The sequence below is a fragment of the Passer montanus genome, unplaced genomic scaffold (assembly GCF_014805655.1).
Source record: "Passer montanus isolate IOZ18808 unplaced genomic scaffold, ASM1480565v1 scaffold10, whole genome shotgun sequence".
In the NCBI taxonomy this organism is placed as follows: Eukaryota; Metazoa; Chordata; class Aves; order Passeriformes; family Passeridae; genus Passer; species Passer montanus.
The window spans coordinates 15796548-15816470 of record NW_024356505.1 but is presented as its reverse complement, the minus strand read 5'-3'; the positions used below and the strand labels follow the sequence as shown (position 1 = coordinate 15816470).

Sequence of the window (19923 nt, the reverse complement as noted above, 5' to 3'; positions counted from 1 at the left end):
ATGGCGTGTTTTCCATGTGTGCTATTTTAAACAATAGTAGAGAAAAACCTGGCTATAAATTCACAGATCCCCAATTTGTTCAAAATCCATGAACAATGAGGGCTGTCTGACAGGATCTGTTGGCTCTATTTTAGTCAGAAATGTCACGCACCATAATTAAATGTCTGTTTGGTTTTTACTGGAGATGGAAATGCTAGCTTTAGTTATAAATTTAAACAACCTGTCACAAGGGGAGACTCCACATTTATACAGTTTAGGAAAGTTTAGCAATTGTAATTGCTCCAGGAAAGACAAATAAACTAATGGAAACTATTCTATTTTTTAATTGGCTTTGCATCAGAAAAAAAAAAAAAAGCTAATGGGATTATGGTATAGCTTTCATCTGGTTTGAACAGTGCTTTTTGCTTTAGTAGACAGCTTGTGCACTAGTACTTTCCAATGCTTAATTTTCATGCAGAAATTAACTGAAGAGTACAGTGATCATAGCTTCTAGGTTAGGAGAAGATGCCACTGAGAAGTGGCAACAAAATACAATCAGTATTCCAGAAAAATGTTTAGCTCAATTCTGCACTGTTCACCCTGATGTTGTCCAAGTGGAAATATTCTGCTGTCACCTTGGTATGCAGAGTCTATTATAGTTGAAGCAAATCCTTCAATTTTTCTACTCAGCTTCAGAAATTTTACTGTGCCCAGATTCCAGTGGAAAATATGTGATCACTCATATGCTTGGATAGAAATTTGTCACCTGGAATAGAAATCAGGATAAACCTGCCAGCATCCTTATGCAGACAGGCTCTGCAAATATATACTAGGCAAGATCTCTGCCAAATAACTTGTGTCTGGCCAATACCGCCCTTCAAATAGCCTGTGAATGCCAGTTGCCAATAAAGATTCATTATACCACGTATAGTTAAATATTATTTTAGCTTTCAAATCTACAGTTTTAAACTTACACAGTAGCAATTCATTTGCTCTCCACATACTACCTGTCTGAAAGTTTCTGTCCAGTAGCCAATCACAATATTCACACTTCTCACTAGCACCTAAACAATATATGTCTTTTACTTAAAATAGATCAGTCAGATGTAAACATTTCCAAATTATGTTTTTCACTCACACACAAAGTATGTACTATAGCTATTTTAAATAGCAATATGAAATGCAAAACTTCACAGTAGATGTTATAATTATCTAAGACTTTCCCACTGCACTGCTTTACAAGAAGCTAATAATTTCTTCTGGGTTCTACAATCTACTTAAATGTATGACAACGTGTAATGTCTTCTACTCTTGAAAATGCATGCATACACTAAATCAAAAATATTAAAGCAAAAAAAAATAGTAGCAATCATAGTGAAAAAAAATCACAGTGAAACTTTAGAACCATTCCCTTAGGTGCGGTAGATCATCCAGAATAGTCCCAAATCATGCAGATTGTTTAAGTTGTTAAGAAATGAAAACAGTTTCAAAGGGAGCGTGTACCACTTTCACCATAAATACTTGACTATACATCTTCATTCTCTCTCTTTTAGAAAAACTCAACAACTCAGATTATCTCACTTCAGGATGCTATTGAGTTTTTCAAAATGGCACCAAACTTTCTGTTATGATACTTCTCAAGCATTTGTGCTGATATGATTTTACCTCATTTTACCCCTGTTTTCACCTATTAGAACTATATGAGAACCTTTCAGTGGATAGATATTAATTTTTGATTCCTAGAAAGCAATACAATTTATAATAATAATAATAATAACCTTTTTTCCACGACATTTTTTATTTACCTGATAAACCATGTTGTTTTCTCTTTTCCTTCTTTTCATTGTATCACATCCTTTTACACAACTTCATCAATCTAGTTTTCTTCATCTCCTCCCATCCTAGAGTATTCCAGTGTCCTTATGTCTCACTAGCACTTCAGTTATTTGAAGCTCTCTCCTGAAATCTTTCTTTACTGTTGTTCATATATTACTTCAGATTTCTATGGAATTAATTACTTCCTCATTTCTGGAAATGTTTTTAAATATTAAGGTTTATTTCAGAGGGCCCTTTTCCATATGAAGACAGCTAATAAAGTTTTGCACAGATTATAGAGAATAATCTATGTTTTTTCATGCACCAGACAGGACAGTTAATGACAAATATTTCAATCCTGTTTAGCACCCTCCTCTTTAACTCTACTAACTATTGATATGTCATAAATATTATTTACTGATTTCTCAACACTACAATCCACTTCTGCTCTTGCAGAAAGCACTGGTGGCTGATCAAACACTATGTCACAGATGAATCTCCTCTGACACTAGTAAAGTCTTGGTGCTAGAGCACTCTAGTACTACATACCAGGGAACATGTTTGGCCCCCGTTTCCAGAAATTTAACTTTCATGTATTCAAAAAAACAAACAAAAAAAAATAATTTCACCACCATGAATAAAAGGATAAATCTATTCTTCTTTTGCGTATCTGAACAGTCTTCTTTAATTATTTATATTTCTATAAGTTTTGCTTTTATTCAAAAAGATCTATTTGTAGATCTTTTATAAATTTAAGCCAGTATGAAGGGCACAGTAACATCAAGGTTTTATGCTATCTTGTATAGCTCAGATACACCATTCTTGTGGAAGCTTTTCCCTTTTCTGTGCTTCTCTATGTAGTATTAATCCCAGCACAAATTCTATCATCTCTATGCAGATCCCACTCTTTTCTTCAAGTCCCATCCCCCTCAGCCCACCATAGAAATTTTATCTGTCCCAATATTGTAGCGTGTTTGAATTTTAGCTTAGATTAGATATACTTGGAATTCTTTATCTCCTCTATTTTCAAATAAATCTTCTCTCCTTTTCCCATAATTCTAGATATTACCACTGTTTATGTCATCTTATATCTCACCTGTCTTTAGACTCCCCATATCCACAGATTCTTTTCTAACACACCAGTGATAATTAGTCTTATTCATTCATGGATCTAGAATTCTCATCCGGGCCCCTGTTTTCTCATCTCTCCAATGCAGCAATCCTCTCTGCCAAAACCTTCACACCTCACCCATGTCCACCCACAGTGCTACTGAAACAAATGGGTCTTAGACTGTCCCTTTGGATAAGTGATTACTCTCTATCTATGTTTCCATTAGCTCCTTTTTTAGAAGATAATTTTCAACATTTGAAGGATCTTTTCAGCATGTCTCTCTTCCCTGAGCTACTTCTGATATCTTTCATTATGAATATGCTCAATTTTTAGACAAATGCTTTCTGATTGGTCCTAATATTTGTCTATTGGTCTAAAATGTGTCTATTTTCATCTGCTGCCTTTCATCTCATGTTTACATTGTACATACCTGGAAACAGGACTACTGCTTTGTTGTGGGACTTGACAGTAACTTGTACAACTGTTAGAATGTCTGGATGTCAACTAGTTTGAATTCAGGGTTAATAAGGAAATATTTATTCTTAAGTATCACATTGCAAGCAGAGAATATAGTGATGAAGTGCTTTGCTACTTGCAGACCAGCATCTCATTAGTACATTAAAATCCTAACTTACTGCTGTAGAGTCAATGGACAGCATGATGCTTCAGGACCTCCTTAATACAGGAAAGATCAAAACCATACAAATGTTTTAAATGAGATTTCTAAAGTACTAAATAAACAATTGAAAAGTATTTTCCTCTCTAAATATCATGAATCAGAAGTAACAAAAAATTTCACATTTGGAAAGTAATTTTTAAACCACATTGGTCAGAAGAACATCTTGGAATATTTCTCTTTGCATGTAATAACACATGTAAGGAAGGTGAATATAATTGTTTTCCCTGCTGGAAAGATTTGTTTACACTGATGACCACAGTTTTTTTCAATTATGTTATCAGATAGTAAATAAAACCATGAAAGTAAGTCACTAAACTACCAAATTTCATCTATTAACAAAGCAATCTATTCTTCTGGCCAGCAACATACTTCAAAGTGCATATTCAAACAGAATTTTTCTTTTTTTAGCTCCCATTAAAATGTAACAATGAGGTGTTTCATGTAATGTTAAGTGTTATTTTTAAATTAAGCAGTAAGAAAATGCTGGAGCTTCAGAGAGCTGGCATTACTTAAAAATTACTGTACATGAATATTTACACATGCATAATTATATAATTGCACTTGATGGCAGCAATAGCACATAGAGAATACTATTAATAGTATGTAAAATCTGCAGCAATCTTGTGAGGACAAATATCCTCCAGAAGTATGAAAAGGTGGCTCTTGGTACAGAATATATTTTAGTTTTACCTTTCAGTATGACAATTACCATGAAAGAAAGGATCAAAGGCAAATGGCACAGCTGGCAGCTTGAGAATAATTTAAGAGGTGTACTGGCAATAGCTTTTTGGTTTCAGTGAGATGGACTGCATTAGCTGTAATAGGGAAATGATGCTGGAGAACAGTCATACAGCATTCCTGCCTGGCATTAATACAACATTAGCTGAACCTGCAATTTTGACGACTTCATAAAAATTTAAAGGAAAAAAAACCAACTTATGCTAACGAGTACTAACAATAGCAATGTCTCCTCTGTAATTCCGGACAGAAAATCCAACACCACATTTAGGCTTAAATCACTGATTCAGCAACTTATAACCACTGAGGAAATAAGGTTAGCATGTGCCATGATTCCATGATCTTGTCACCAAATTACAAAGAGATAATCTGCCAGCAAGGACTTGTCTAAAGACTTTAAAAATCAGAGCATGTGGCTGGAAAGATGTAAAATAAAATAATTAATAATTGCAGATAATGCCATACAAACCCAAGGTTCTTCTCTCATTTCCCACTGTGCAAAATATGAATTCTACAGCATTGTAGGAGTGGGTTCACATGAGCAACATCTAATCGTTCAGATCCTTAAGAAATGAAGTAATAACAGAGTTTGGGAGAATGAACAGATCCTCCCTGCTTCCCACCTTTACCCTCTCTCCTAGATCATTACAGGTACCCTTTGGACCAGATGTGCCCTGCATGGTCTGGGGACAGTCTGTGCCTGCCATCCCTCATGCCATTTCCTTTCCATTACACCTTTAATCTGTCAATTTGATTACATACTTGATAGCACACATTTTCACGTCCTTTTCCTAAAGGACCACACTTTGGACTAAAGGCACAACTCCTGCTTTTCTGAGATTTCCTTCAAACAGGGAGTCATTGAGCAGAATTTTGAAGGATATCAACCCTAGCTTGTTTCTCAGCAATTAAGCTAACAACATGGTTCCCTTTCAACAACAGTTTTCCAAAGAACAATTTATATTTCCAATTTACATTCCAAAGACTCTAAGCCAAGAGGAAAACATTTGTCCACACATGTACAGTTCTGAAAAGCAGAATCTCTCCTGCCAAATCTATTATGGGTTCTCTGAAATTACTGGCATATATGCCCAAATACGCTTCTGTGTAGAGTTTATTAGTATGAATTACTGCACAAAGCAAAATATATTAATGAAGATCATGCAATTTAGTCCCAAAAAGATCAAAATAAAACAGTAGAGGATTCAAAGTAGTTATGCAGATTTTATTTGGACTGTCTAAGAAAACTGGACCAGTTTTGTCTGCACACTGCTTTTGCAGCTATTATTTTTGTTACTTTTGCAATCTGATGCTTTTGATTTTTATTTGAGGCTAATAAGTTGTGAAAGCCAGAGAGCTTGCAAAGCCAAAAAAATAAACCTGTACCCACTAAAGAACCTGTTTCCTCCTTCTTAACTCTCCACTAGTCAGGAGTTCAATGGAATGAGGAGATTTGATTCATTTAGTGGATTGAGACTTTTTATAAAAACTTGGCAGAAATTAGCGATTACTTAGAAGGTGATAAATAGTCCAATAAGAGTCCTGAAAATATCAAATTATGATTGCATCAATTTCTAATAAAAATATAGCTATATAATAATATTGGTTTTATCACTATTCTTAATCAGAGTACTCTAGAATTCTTTATCTGTTTCAAGTGAGCTAACCTTGAGTAATGTGATGAAAAAAATCAGAGTGTGATAAAGCTGACAGAATCCAAGGTGCTAATGTTCTACCAATACGCAGGACTGTGTTAAAACTAGACAGTGTTTGCTTTTTCAAATATGCAGTTTCCCTCTGTTAATGAAAAGCTTCTTACTTTCAATAGCAAGATCCTCAGATAGTCCCTTAGACAAAACACTCACTTATCTCTCTCTGCTCTTAAAAGTAGAGATTGGAAAACTGAAACAAAGAATTTTTTTTCTTGGAATGTATTCTTTCAAGATAAACTAACTCAAAGCAAGTTGAAGATTTTTGACATTATTTAGCCCAAGAATTTTGAGTGAGATGCTTTTGTTTCAGGTAATAATTTGTTCTGCTATTTGACTATTGTTATTTTTTAATATTGGGGTGAAAAAAACCAAAAAAACCTAAAGTGAAATAAAAGTGTATCAACCCAAGTAGGAGGAAGCATTCTAGCTACTCACCTTGAACCTTCCACCTATTCATGTTTGTCTTAACATGTTGTAAAAAAAGTGATTTCCAATTTTCAGGGACCTGAAAATATTATAGGTTTTATTTTCTTTTGATTTGGTTAGAGACCTAGAAAAAGTTTTTCTTATCCTCTCCATTTTCCTTTATTATCTTTTCATTTCTCACACATAGAAAAAAGAAAGTAAAAGTAATAAAAAGGAAGAGAAGGAGTAAGGAGTTCTGTATCCCTTTATATAGCATAGTCTCAATTTTTTTTTTTGCAGTTGTAAAAACATATCAAAGCATATGCCATGGTTTTTTATTGAATTGTACATTTTAGACTGCTATCCAGAAGGCAAGGCAAATTCTAGCAAGTTGCTTCCAGCAAGAGGCTCTTCTCAGTTGTTGGTATCTTGGTAACACATTTTTAGGTCCAATTCACAAGTCTGACAGATGAATTCCTGTTTTTCACATGTTTTATGGTCTGAGGATGCAGTTTAACAAGACTCAGATAACCCCAGGATCTATTCACCATCCATGCACATAGTATGGAAAGATAGATTTGGAATGGATTCACTTTAGGGCAACACTTTCAACAGAAGCAAAGATAGCCCAAAAAGATATTAGAATTATACTCCAGAACACTTCTCATCCTGTGCTAGAATGTTCTCACAGCTGACAATAACAAAGAACTTAAAAAACATACATACCCCCGCCCCGACTTTTGTAAATAAGGCAACTGTTTCACTAATAGGTTTCTCTTCTAAGCCTGGAAAAAAAATTGACCAGGAATTCAGCCATGATGATGGCAAATCTACCCACCGCTTACATAGCAAGCGGAAGCAGGACAGGCCCTTTTAAGTATGTGCAATGACAGGTATCTTCCCTAAAATGCTATAAACTCACTAGGTTGGTCTCAAAAGGAAGTGGAAAGCTATGAAGTAGGGTATAAAACAATGTAGTTAATAGCCAGACTCTGCCTCTTAGCAACCTGCTTCACTACCACTTTGAGCTGTTTCCTAGCATCTGACCACTCTTTGTAGGCAAACTACACGAAGCGAAAAAGAGGAGAAATTAATAGATCTAGAGCCTTATAGTCATATGCAGATGTGCAATGAATTCAGGTAATAGCTAAGGACAAAATATAGCCTCCCTTTCTCCATAAAACAAAATCTAGAATGTTCAAACTAAAACCAGGCATCTTCAATGGTATTAGCTTCAAATCAGCAAAATAAACAACCTAGTCAAACATTTCATGGTTTCCACATGAAGATAAACCAAACAAATTCTGCCAGGACAGATGTGATCACTCCCAGACTCTATAGAGGGTTGCTGTATTATTTTGCCTTGTTTTCAAGTGATAGCTAGAGCTTTATATTTACTTTTTTCTCATAACACCTATTTCCAACTTTTAAACATACAAAGTGTTTTGTGTGTTCTGCATTTGGAAATCAGTTGTTAAACACAGCATTTGCTAATCTTCTTTCATCAGGCAATTTTTATTTGGCATTGGCAGGAGAAGGAAATTTTAAAACATTCTCTTTGTGCTGCGCAATACACAAATATAAAATAAAATATAGCATTGTTGCTTTCTCAATATTCTTATTCCCCAACCCTAAACATCATGGAAAGCAGAACTTGTACAGAGGAATGATATAACAAGAAAGTAATAAAGGAAATAAATCACAGCACATATAATGGCTTGATTTTATCTTACTGATCTATTGCCCACTTTAGACAAAAGGCACTGGCTGGTTAGAATTTAGCATGCAATTGCCCAGATGTCACGAACCAGTTTTCAGTCTCTGTAGTTATTTCAGGTGCTACTAATAGGAAAACAGAGGCTCAACTTTTACTGTGCTTTTCTTCCTTTTTTGTTCACAAGAAGCTTCTGAAAAAAATAGACTGAGCAGAAGATAGCATTTATGATTTTTAAAAAGTAATAAAATATATTATAAAGCATTTTGAATTAATTTCTGCTTTTCTACACAAATGTATTGATTAAGATTTCCAGTGGGCTAAATTAAAGTCCAAATCTGTGACTCCTACAAAGACATTTTGTTGCAGAAATGTTAAGTTTTCATAGCTGCTTACTGTTACAGAAGTGGGGAGAGACATTTATGGGAAGAAGCCTGCTACCATTTTCATTGCAAGATGCAAATATTGAGTAACCCTGGACTGCATGTATTTTTAATATTTGGGGTTTCTCTATTTAAACTGTACAAGGTAGAAATATCCAAAATATTTTAAATACTAGGTTCGTTCTTTGTGGTCACCTTGTGTGTGCCAAACCCAGATCTTTTCCACATCAGAAACAGCTTGTTTCACTACAGCTTTTATCTCTTAGAAGTTAATTCAATCCCTCTGCCTATCATGTTTGAAGATAAAATTCAAACTAAGTCATTTGTATTTGTGGTCTTGGGAACACAGATACCACTCTTCTCTCTTTAGGATACTTCCTGCAACTTGCCTGTTACAATAGCTTAGGAGGTAAGTGATTTAGTTTTGGAAAATAGTCTACTAATTTTGAGTATCAGGCTGTGCTGACAAGCACATACATGTGGGTGAGCTTGATGGACTAAAGACAACCTAGAGAACACACACACACATACTGGTTATGCACAGTGATGCTGGAAGGCTCCCCCCTCAGGGGTGTCCTTCATGGCTGGGAGATCCCTTCTGCACTCCTCAGACTGCATCTTCTGCTTCTCCCCACATGACCTGTGTGGAAGGGGAATCTCCACAAGTAAGCCAATGTCCTTCATCCAGGACACACAAATTGCCCATCTTACCCTGCCTTTGACTCTTAGACATTGCAATGTACTTTACGTGACATCTTGAAATCAACTTTGAATGTAAATTTATGAGAGTATGAAGTGATCAATAAGCAACAGCTCTGTCAAGAGTAGGAAACATGAGTCATCCACATCTGTGGAAATATGTGGTATGAAACAAATTCATGCATTTGTGCACAAAAAAACAAAAACAAAAACCCAAACAAAATACTCTAGTACTGCAACTACAGTTACAGAGACAAACATCTACCCATGTGGAATGTGTCAGTTGTCACTAGGGACTAATATCAGTGAAGCGATTCACTAGTATGGAGATCTCTATCATTATCCATGTGTTATTATGATGTAGAAAAGAATGCTCTTTGACAGGGTTTGTAGCATTACTGTCTTATAGAAAAATTTTGCTTTGGCTTACAAACCAGATCACATCAGTAACAAGATGTATGAAATACTAGAGCTTCATTTTTGCAGACACCCTCAGATATACAACTGAACATTAATAGTCTCATTGGCATGGCTGCTACCTTTAAAATGCAAACACTGCATACAGCTACATGCCAATCACTGACTGCTTTGGGATAAGAAGGGTTACAAAATAAACTTCATACCTATGAGCGCAAGTGTTGACAAAAAAAAAAAAATTCAGTCCGTATAAGTGAACATGTATTTTCTATGTTCAGAGTACTACGTTTGCTTTATCTTTGCATGCTTCTGATTTGTATTAAGTATGACTACATCCTTGTCTTGTCAAACAATTAAAGTGACAAAAGTAATAGCAGATGCTTCTTTCATAGGTAAAACTACGGCAAGCAGACCATAGCTTGCATTTTTTTACAGCTCCTCTATACAGCCTAGTAATTGCAAGGTAATTGAAAAGATCCTGATAATAAACTGCCAGTTCACTTTTTTTTCAGACAAAATAAATATATAACCCAATTCAGGCTTCATTTTAACAACACATTAGATGGTTTCCAACTTGTCTTGATTTTTGTTTTATTTTATGATTGTAAATAAACCCTGGAAAATTCCTTCCCAGATTTACCACCTGAAACTGCAGCTGTTGGCTGACACTATCAAAGCCTCGCAATTCCGAACTCACGTGCAAATCTCATCAAGCGCAGACACTTCTAATTGATTCCAGAAGTTTTTCTTTTGCTAAGATCAGCGGGCAGAAGAAGAATAATGAGCAGCTTTTAAGCAGAGGGGGAAGGGTGTTGAGCTCAGGGAGTGGAGATTTTAAAAGCTCCAGCTCAACTGCTCTGCCAGAAATGCAGAGCAATTTTACGGTCAATTGGCCAGAGCATCTGGAACTATACATCATAGTCCTTAGTTGATGGTGGTGAAGCCGACTCTCAAACTGGCTAAGTCTAAAATCAGTAATGACTCTGCTGTCACACCTAAGTGGAAACTAACTTAATCTACTGCCAGACTTTACTGTGACTTTTTCTAAGGGACATTATTCCCCTTAGGGCAGTTGTCAAGAATATTAAAAGTCCAGTCCCTGGGATACACTGCATGGCATAGCAAACTTTTCTGAATGAAGCTAACATAGAAAAAAACTATTACAACGCATGTTTGTTTAATTCCATGTGTGTTGACAAGGCTTTTTATCATAGGCAGCAGAGTTTCCTTCCATCCACAGTTTCATTTCTAAAATATATTTGAAATACACCAGCCAATCTAGTTATGGCATAGAGGCTGCATAAATGCTGAGGTCATAAATCATAGCACAGGGCATGGAGCTTTCACCTTAATGGAAACCAAATATGGGATATGGCTCTTTGAAATGTGGCACAGATGATCTTAACGAGGGACCAAGAAAAAATGCTACAGAGCAGAAAACTATCGTTGATGTGGAAATAAGTTCTTATGAGTAAATGTTTGTTTTATGTCTGTACTCATAAGTCAGTATTCCAACACTGGTAAATTATATTAAGAAACAAGTGAGGTAACAGCAACTCTTTGTATGATGAAAGGAAAAATAAGTAGTGTGATAATATATCACATTAAGAGGGACTTCTGTGGAACACATGATACAGTGTAAATCAGTTCTTTAATAAAGAGATATTTTATATTTTATCCAGACCAATTAAATTCTATGCCACAAGAAATACCAGAATTGCATCAAAGATCAGAGTAGCAGTCCATTTGGTATAGAATACTGTCTCCAAAAGTTTTTGGAACAGCTGCATCTACCAAGTTTAGATACTCTGGTGGAGTAAATAAGCTATTTGACCACAATAAAGCTCATTTCTACCTTAATTAGTTAAGGGTTGAATTACACCCTGCAGCACAAAATTCTGTATATCTTCCAAAGCTGGTTATATTTCTAATGTACCACATGCCCACATAGAAAAGAAAACAAGTTATTAATTTAAAACATCACACATATATAAAACCTCCCTTTTCCACCATGAAAGTTGCCCTAGATTTTTGTCCTTCCTACCTGTAAATTAATACATGCCAGCCAACGTGGCATAGCCAGGCAGCTCATTAAGTTGCAATGCAGAAGTCTGGATGAAAAGATTAACTCTTAGATATAATGCCTTAGCTACAACAGGGGTAAAATATAAATACATCAAGACAGACATCTATTTCCTCCTCCCTCTTCCTCACTCCTAGCCTCTTAGTTTAAGAGTCTAAGTTGCAGCTACTATGAGAGTTGGTGAAAATATTTAAAATAAGAGTTCCAACAACATGTCAATGGCTCTCATTTCTACTTGCTCCTCATTAGTACTACTGTCAAATAACAGCCAGTGTTTGACCAAATTCAGCTCATGGAATATGCTGGCTGATGCCAAACCAGAGCAGTTGGATGGAAACACTTTAAAGAGGTGGACCATCATCACAGATTTATTTTTACATATCGTGCCTGCTGAACTGTCACATAACTGAACACACAAGCAATGTTTTCTGCTACCTCCAGGTGGTTAGGAGGCTCCAGGCCCAGTCTGACAGAAAATGATTTGGCTTTAGTAACACACACAATCATCACATTACGCAGGCATGAAGTAATCAGCCTAAAGAAAGCTAACTAGTATAGGATGTGGCAGCACAGATTCTCAAAAGAAACACACCAGTCCTTCAAACCCGCCAAATATATTTCCTGTCACCAAGGTTTTTATTGACCTCCACCCAAGAAATAATTTTTTTAAGATATAAGAATTTCCTCATTTACCACCACTTTTTTCTTAAATAAACAAATAACACATAAAAAACTCAAACAAAGAAACAACAACAACAAATTCACTCCCCCCCCCTTCCAGATTCACCTAATCATCCATATGAAATCTATACAGGAAAAGGAACAGAAAATGCATGCTGAGAAATGTACACGGTTCCACCTCCTGTGGTCACTTTTGTAGTGAAGATAGCTTCAAATTATTTCTGTGGAGATGAAAAAGACACTGGGATCCTCATGAGTATATCATAGAATGAATTCAAATGCAATAGCAAGGAGGAAAATATATTCAAATAATCAGAAAAATAACATAATTTTCATAAGGAACCAAACCTGGTAACACACAACTTCAAAGCATCAATAGAGCTAATACTGTTTTTACTTGACTGCAGACACAGAAAACAACATATTAAGACTGCAGCTTCACAAAAGCAGAAGTCTTACACACCTGTAACACCATTTTGCTTCCTCCTTCCCTGAGCCTTAGTATTAAGAAACTTTCTTGCTCCACAGCAATTTGCATCACTTACCTGGAAAAAATCTTTGTCTGGTTAAGTCAGCCGAGTTGGCAAAGACAGTTAGCAGGGCAGCAAGGAGGGTAAGAGCCACAGGACACGACTGCTCCTACTACTCAGATTGCCATCCTCAGCTGCTTTTTTCATGCCCACCTGAGCTAATCTAATGGCAAAGTGGGAAAGGCTTGCTCCTTGTTTCCTCTGTTCATCTCCCTTCTCTCACTGACCCCCTAGTTTGCTCTCATTTCTTCTTTATTTCCCATTTAGTTTCCCCCCAGAAGGTGCTCCTCCTGATTCTTCTTATGAGCCAAACACAATCATTTTCAGTTTAAAGCACCTATTTTTTGGCAGTTAGAAGACCCTTCAAATAGTATTGCAAGGATATGTTCTTTAAAAATTTTACTAGTCCTAAAGCAGTCTTGAGAAATAAGAACATATGAAACATAGTAGCAGAAAATCCCCCCACGCATATGGAAAATAGTAACATACTTTTTCACTAATTATTGAACATGCTGTTGGTAAAATCAGTCTTGCACTTATCTGCTGCGAAGTCCACCATTAACTTAAGAATTCTGAGAAAGAATTGTTTGCTAGATTCTTAAAACACTTCTTTATCCTTAAGTAATCACACCCTTGAAGGCTTAATTTATAGAAAAAGTCAACACAAACTCTCTTACATGATGCTGTGCTTTCATTCTTTAACACTGGATTACTAAAGAATTGTTTATTTGGTAACACATAGGATGAAGATGTAAAGACAACCTTTTTGAGCATATTACAGGTTATGATTACTAGAAATATTAGATTAAAAAGACCAAAGTCAGCTAAATCTAGGTGTATGTTAAATACATGATATTTAGATGAGGAAAACAAAATTATTAAATAAATGTTTCAATTTACACCTCTTAAAATTTGTAAGAGAATGTGAAAGTGAAACAGCACACAGGAAGTCTAAAATCAAGTAGATTACCTATGTTATTATATTATGAAGGATAAACAACTTGGAATGATGAACAGAAACATTTTTAGGATACATTTTAGACCTAACTTCTGGGGAAAACATCTGTTTATGTATTTCTTATGCTTTCTGGTACTGCTGTTTCAAAACGATCATATCAATATTGAAGTAAGACATTACTGTTTGAAGACTTTTCAACATGAACTGAAAAATATCCAGAAATCTCTCAGATTTTTTTTTATTTTGACATAAATTCCATTAGACTCATAAGAATATGCCTACCATGCATATGATACATTGGGAGCAAAAGTGTATCATTTATTTTAAAAGTGGGTCATTCATTTTAAAATGGGGGACATTTTGAAGTTCATTACAAATATTCAGACTACAAAAAGGAAAACATTTTTTTATTGTGAAGATGGTGAAGCACTAGAAAAAATTGTCCAATGAGGTGGTAGGTGCCTCATCCTTGGAAATTTTCAGGATCAAGTTGATATGGGCTCAGAGCAACCTGATGTAATTGAAGATGTCTCTGCTAATTGCAGGGGATTGGACTACAGGATCATTATACTTCACACCCAAACTATTCTATTATTCTATAATCACAAAAGGTATTAATGTAATGAAATTGTTGATTTGTGATAAAATGTCAAGGGTAGAAATACTGGCATCACTCAGAAACATTATCTATTCTGGTCTTCCCAAGAGCAAATTATTTGAGAGACACCTATTTTTCCAGTATTTTCAAAGGAAAATTGTGTGCAAGTAGTTCTGTCTCTTCTAAAAAATGGACTAAATAGTCAGTGTCAAAGGACTAAAAAAAGAACAACAAAGAACTGTAATATGAAGGGTAAAAAAATAAACAAAAGGAAGAAACTATAGGTAAAGTATAGTAGAGAAGAACTCCAGATGACAATAATTACTTTTAGTGACAGAAACATGTAAAGAACAGAGAAAGAACCACTTCATTTTAGTTTCTTCTTCATGAAGGAGAAAGAAGCTATACAATTCCCTATAAACAATAGGAATAATAATTTAATATTTTTCTTCTACTCATTTCTTAATAAGAGACACTTTTATATATGAATTAAAAACTCAGCAGGGCAGGTATTGAGATGTATATAATGACACAATTCTCACAGACTTCAGTTAGAATATCCAAATAATTCAAGTCAGAAAACTATGTCTCAAGGGCAAGGTAAATTGTTCCAAAATTTTAGAATTTCTACTGTATTAGACTACTAAGGAAATTTTACAAACAATTTCCAAATTATATTTAAGTAAACATCTTAAAATACCTGCTAAATTCTTGCAGACTCTTATCAAAGGAATTCAAGAACAATTTGATATATACACCAAAGCTTTGACAATGTAACAAGGGGGCAGGGGGGAAATGATACAATTCTCAGTTAGTGGCATTTATCTAGCTTTAAATATTGTCCAATAGCTATTGTTTTCCAACCCAGACTGAAAAAAAACCAAACCAAAAAAAAACCCCAGAAAAACCTCCCAGACCCACAGCAGCAGTAGCTTTTTTTGTTTCATTTTTCTAATTCAATTTCCTTTACAAAAGCAGGAGAAGCGAGACCACTTCCAACTGGGAAAGACACTATAAATTTTGCATATGTTTGAAGTCAAAGGAACCATTTTGAACAAACAGTTCCTACTGTTTTATTTGATTTTTTTCTGACTTTAAGCCAAAGAGTAACTTTCTGATGAGGTTCTACTAATCTAGCCACCCATTCATAACCTTGTTGGTTATGAATAACCATTATTGTCTGGTAACCAACAACAAGTGGCTTGGTAATGTTGTTCAGATAGGAATACTAACAGTGACTATTGTTATTTCATTGTGATAATATTAAAAAGAGATATGAAATACCAACTCTACTGGAAAGGAAAATAATAAAAAGCAAAAGGCACAAACAGGATAAAAGTAAATGCTCAGAACACAAAGTTACCACATGTACCAGACATAGATCTATTTAGTCCTGTATCCACACTTTGTCAATGGCTAAAAGTCTGTTTCTGAGGCACAGGATTAATGCAGAACAATATACTTTATATTTAAGTCTTCCAGCCTCCAAGAATTTTCATATTTCTCCGATAAAAGGAGTATTAAACAATCTAAATTCAGCAATGCATTACTATTATCCACTTCAAAACATGTGGACACAAGTAAATTATTTTTGCAAGAAGTGGTAAATGTTCATGACCTTTTTTCCAAGGATAACTGGCATCTCAGTAGTGAACTAGAATAATTTTCTTACAAAATAATCATAAAAAGTGAAAAAAATGAGATAAGAAAAAAATAATACTATTCACATAGCTTAATGAAAAATAATATAACAAAATGTAAATGTTTAGTGTTTCTTTTTTGTAAAAAGATAAAAAATCTAGAATAATCAGCACAGACATTTTAAAATAAATATCTTACCTCATATGCATAGCCCAAGAAGGAAAAATGACTCCTAAAGTAGCCAAATTTGTAAACACCTATGAAGACTAAACAGCGTATGAATTCCAAAATTCCTGCTTTGGACCTAGAAAAGGGAATCAATTCAGATTAATATCCAATCTTTTCCTCTTTGCTAACTTCAATGAAAAAGAGAAAATAGAAGTAGTTTGTAAAGTCCTCCACTTACATCTAGTCATCCTTCTTAAACTTCAAGTTTTTCAAGTATATATGGTATATATAAACTTTTCAAGTTTTTATGGTATACACCTTACATTGACTTACAACCATGAATTAGCTGGTGGTGAGAATACCCATACTTGCAAAATATATTTGAACTAACATGAATGGAACTGTATCTTTAGTTACTGTCCTTTAATCTCAAAAATTACCACAACAAAATTCTGAGAACTGCTACATAAGTAGTTCAGAATCTTTTCAATGATATACTTATGTCACTTTTTACTAATGCCTCTTTATTAACTCCCTAGGTTATTCACACGTCTGGCATGTTGACATATTTTTTACCTGTCCTGAATTAAACTATTCAGTCCTTAAAAGTGAAAGGTATTCCTTTCTGAAAACATAATGAACAGCAGGTGCAAAGCAGTACTGGCACCTCAGTCTCAAAGGAAACTTTTATTCCACATTTCTTCTCTGTTAGGGCAAATAACTTCTTTGTAACAAAGTGTGAATGCTACTTACTCTTCTTTAGGGCCACAGTGCCCATATGGACTACTTCATAATGTATCTCATTGGCCTGGTGTATTCAAGATCCAATTTCATTTGAAGCTATACTGCTTAAGTTTAGTCTCAAGTCTACATTATCTTTCACATGATTTTGAGCCAACTCTGAGCTACACTGTGTGCTCTTCATATACCATCCTGTATCTGGCACCTGTGGCATGCTACACAGGGCTCACACAACCTGACCTTGAACAGGTCCACCTCACACTGTCCCAAACTCATGGACCCAGTAAATGCAAGCACAGAGGAAGACATGAAGAGCCCATCCCAAAACTCTTCTGCAAGGGACAATACAGATGTAGTCACTTGCTATGGGAACAATCCTGGATTTAGGTGCTGGCTAGTCATGTGTTATTTTCTAGTCAACAGACAGCCATGTGTAGGTCTGGGTGATTTTATCTCTTTATCTATATAATTTCTGAGATTTATATATAGTTATAAATAACCCATAATGAAAGAATAAAAAAACCCACATATTTTATATCTTACTTGTTCTCCATAAGTAGTCCAAAAGATACCAGGGACAGAATGATAAAGCCAATTCTCATGAGAACTGTTCCCTGTGATAATATCTGTTAAAAGGAAGACAAAAAATTCATTTAGAGTAATTTTCTGGAGAGAAATGGAGTTTTTATGGAACAGTAGCTTGAACTTACTCACTGAGTGAAGCAAATGTCCTCTTCTAAAGTAATTTGCTATTTTAAATTTTAGAGGAAAAAAAATCTGCTGTGGATAGCACTCATACTTGGAGTAACCACCTTCACAGTTGGTTCCTGAATACTGTATTAATGTTTAATGTTATCCTCTTTTGTCCCATGTGGTTTTTTCCCAAAGTTATTTGATTTCCTTTTGACTCTACTCAAGAGGGAAGAAATTTACTTCTAGATAAAAATCCTAGCAGCCCTGTTCTTTAAATTTCATATTATGTTACCAGATCTTTACAATAGCCATCTTTGAATCCCACTGCATACAAACGCCAATGTACTGGTAAGAATAACAACTCACATGACATGATTATATTTAAGATGAAACAAAATTAATGTTTTCCCTTCATGACAACTCAACACTTGGTTCCCAAGTCAGCAAAACTTTTCAGCTCATATCATTAATTTCAATCAGATTTAAAACACTTTTAAACATTAACATGTGTATGAGTATTTAGATGAATCACAGCATGAGGACCTCTGTCCTTAAAATTTACATCAAAATGACATAAACAAAATTCAGAAAAACAGAAATTATTTTGATTGTAAAGTTTGAATTTTTAATTTTTTAAAAAAATATTTATTTTGTATTCTATACAGCTGCCTTTGAAAATCAAATATTTAATCGGTTTCCTTTTTTCCCTCCCTGATTTTGTTCCAAATATTAGTTTTGAAAAGCTTTTGGGTTTGCTTTTTTTTATTAAAACAAAACAAAAGTATTTGATCTGACTGAGTTATAGAAATCCTTTCTTGCTTCAGCAGCAAAAGAGTTTATGAACAGCATCTTGCGCTTCATTTCCAGGCATTGGAAAAATAGAACTCCACAAACGTCTGCCCTGATTTCCATAAATCCCATCCAGTGACATGACCAACTTCCTTCGGTCATGGCCCCAACCCCTCAAAGAGATCTAAGGTAAGCATCTGTGAGCATGGGAGGCCACAGGAGGATACTCTCAAGTTTTACAGCTGTGTGAACTTAGAGTGCCCATGTTTGCAAAACACATCAAACCACACACTCAGTCTGGGCGGGTTTCTGTTGTTTTACTGAAGCATCACAAACACCTACTTAGATATCCTCAACAGTTATTGAACAAAGAAAACTCAATCCCAGCAATGAGCAAGCTAAGCAGCAGCCTCACCAGTTTACAACCCAGAACACAGTTCTCACAAATGACACCTGTCAAGCCACTCTGTTGCACAGATTTGTACCAGGTGAGAATCAAACTTATTACTGCATTTCCACATTACCAATCTGTTCCATTTCTCCTTAGGATAAACTTTTCATTGTTTGCAATAGGATAATTTTGTTTTGAAGTGACAAAATGTTTGGACAGAGCTTTTTTATAAAAATCAGATGCAGACTCTATTTGAATTTAATTAAATGAGGAGTACTTTAACTGCTCATCTAGCCATACTGAGTTCAACTTCCACTTCAGCTTCCTGTACAATCTGGGTCATACAAAAATTCAAGAAGTGAGCAAAGAAAAATATGATTTGGCACAGGTATAAGAGAACTCACCCATAAATTTCTTAGAAATGCTTTCCTTAAAGACTGTCCTCACTTTTAAGTTGAAAATTGCACCTTTTTAAAAAATCTACTCATTCTTGCCAGGTCAGTCTGATTTTTCTTTGTTTCCACTGTGATGTACCAGGTCCTGCAGACTGCCTGGAAAATGCTCCCACAGTGGTAGAGCCCTATTCTGAGAAGCAAGGTTTTGTATCATTTTAGGCAGGAAAAAGAACTAAACATCAAATCCAGATTTCCATCAAATCACGGAGTAGCTACATTACAAGATATGGCTAAAATCACACTTTGTGGAAAATGAATGCAACTGCAATGGTTTTCATACAAGTGCTAATTCCTGCCTTCAGGAAGGATTCAGTAGTACATGCTATGAATGAGCAAGGGTGTCCCTAGTTTCCAGTTTTAAAGAGCTGCATGATTTCAAACTTTTCTGGCTTTCCAGTGATCCCAAGCTGTCTAGCTTGTCCCAGGCATCGGGGTTTCCTTGTCACTACAGCTGCAAAAAACTGATAGCAGCAGATAAGATAACGCTGATTTATTCTACCTGCCTTTAAGTACACTGAAGTGCCCCAAAACCTTTCATTAACT

At 35.2% G+C, this 19923-nt stretch overlaps 1 protein-coding gene across 1 annotated transcript in view; it reads right to left on the bottom strand.

Annotated features, from left to right (window-relative positions):
- Positions 1-19923, bottom strand: part of AGMO (alkylglycerol monooxygenase) — a 185221-nt gene that overhangs the window by 60341 nt on the left and 104957 nt on the right. Inside the window, exons 11-12 of the mRNA XM_039713463.1 lie at positions 17596-17678; positions 16342-16447 (exon numbers count right to left, since the gene is read on the bottom strand). Of these exons, the coding sequence (XP_039569397.1) occupies positions 16342-16447; positions 17596-17678 (189 nt within the window). The remainder of the gene's footprint in view (positions 1-16341; positions 16448-17595; positions 17679-19923) is intronic.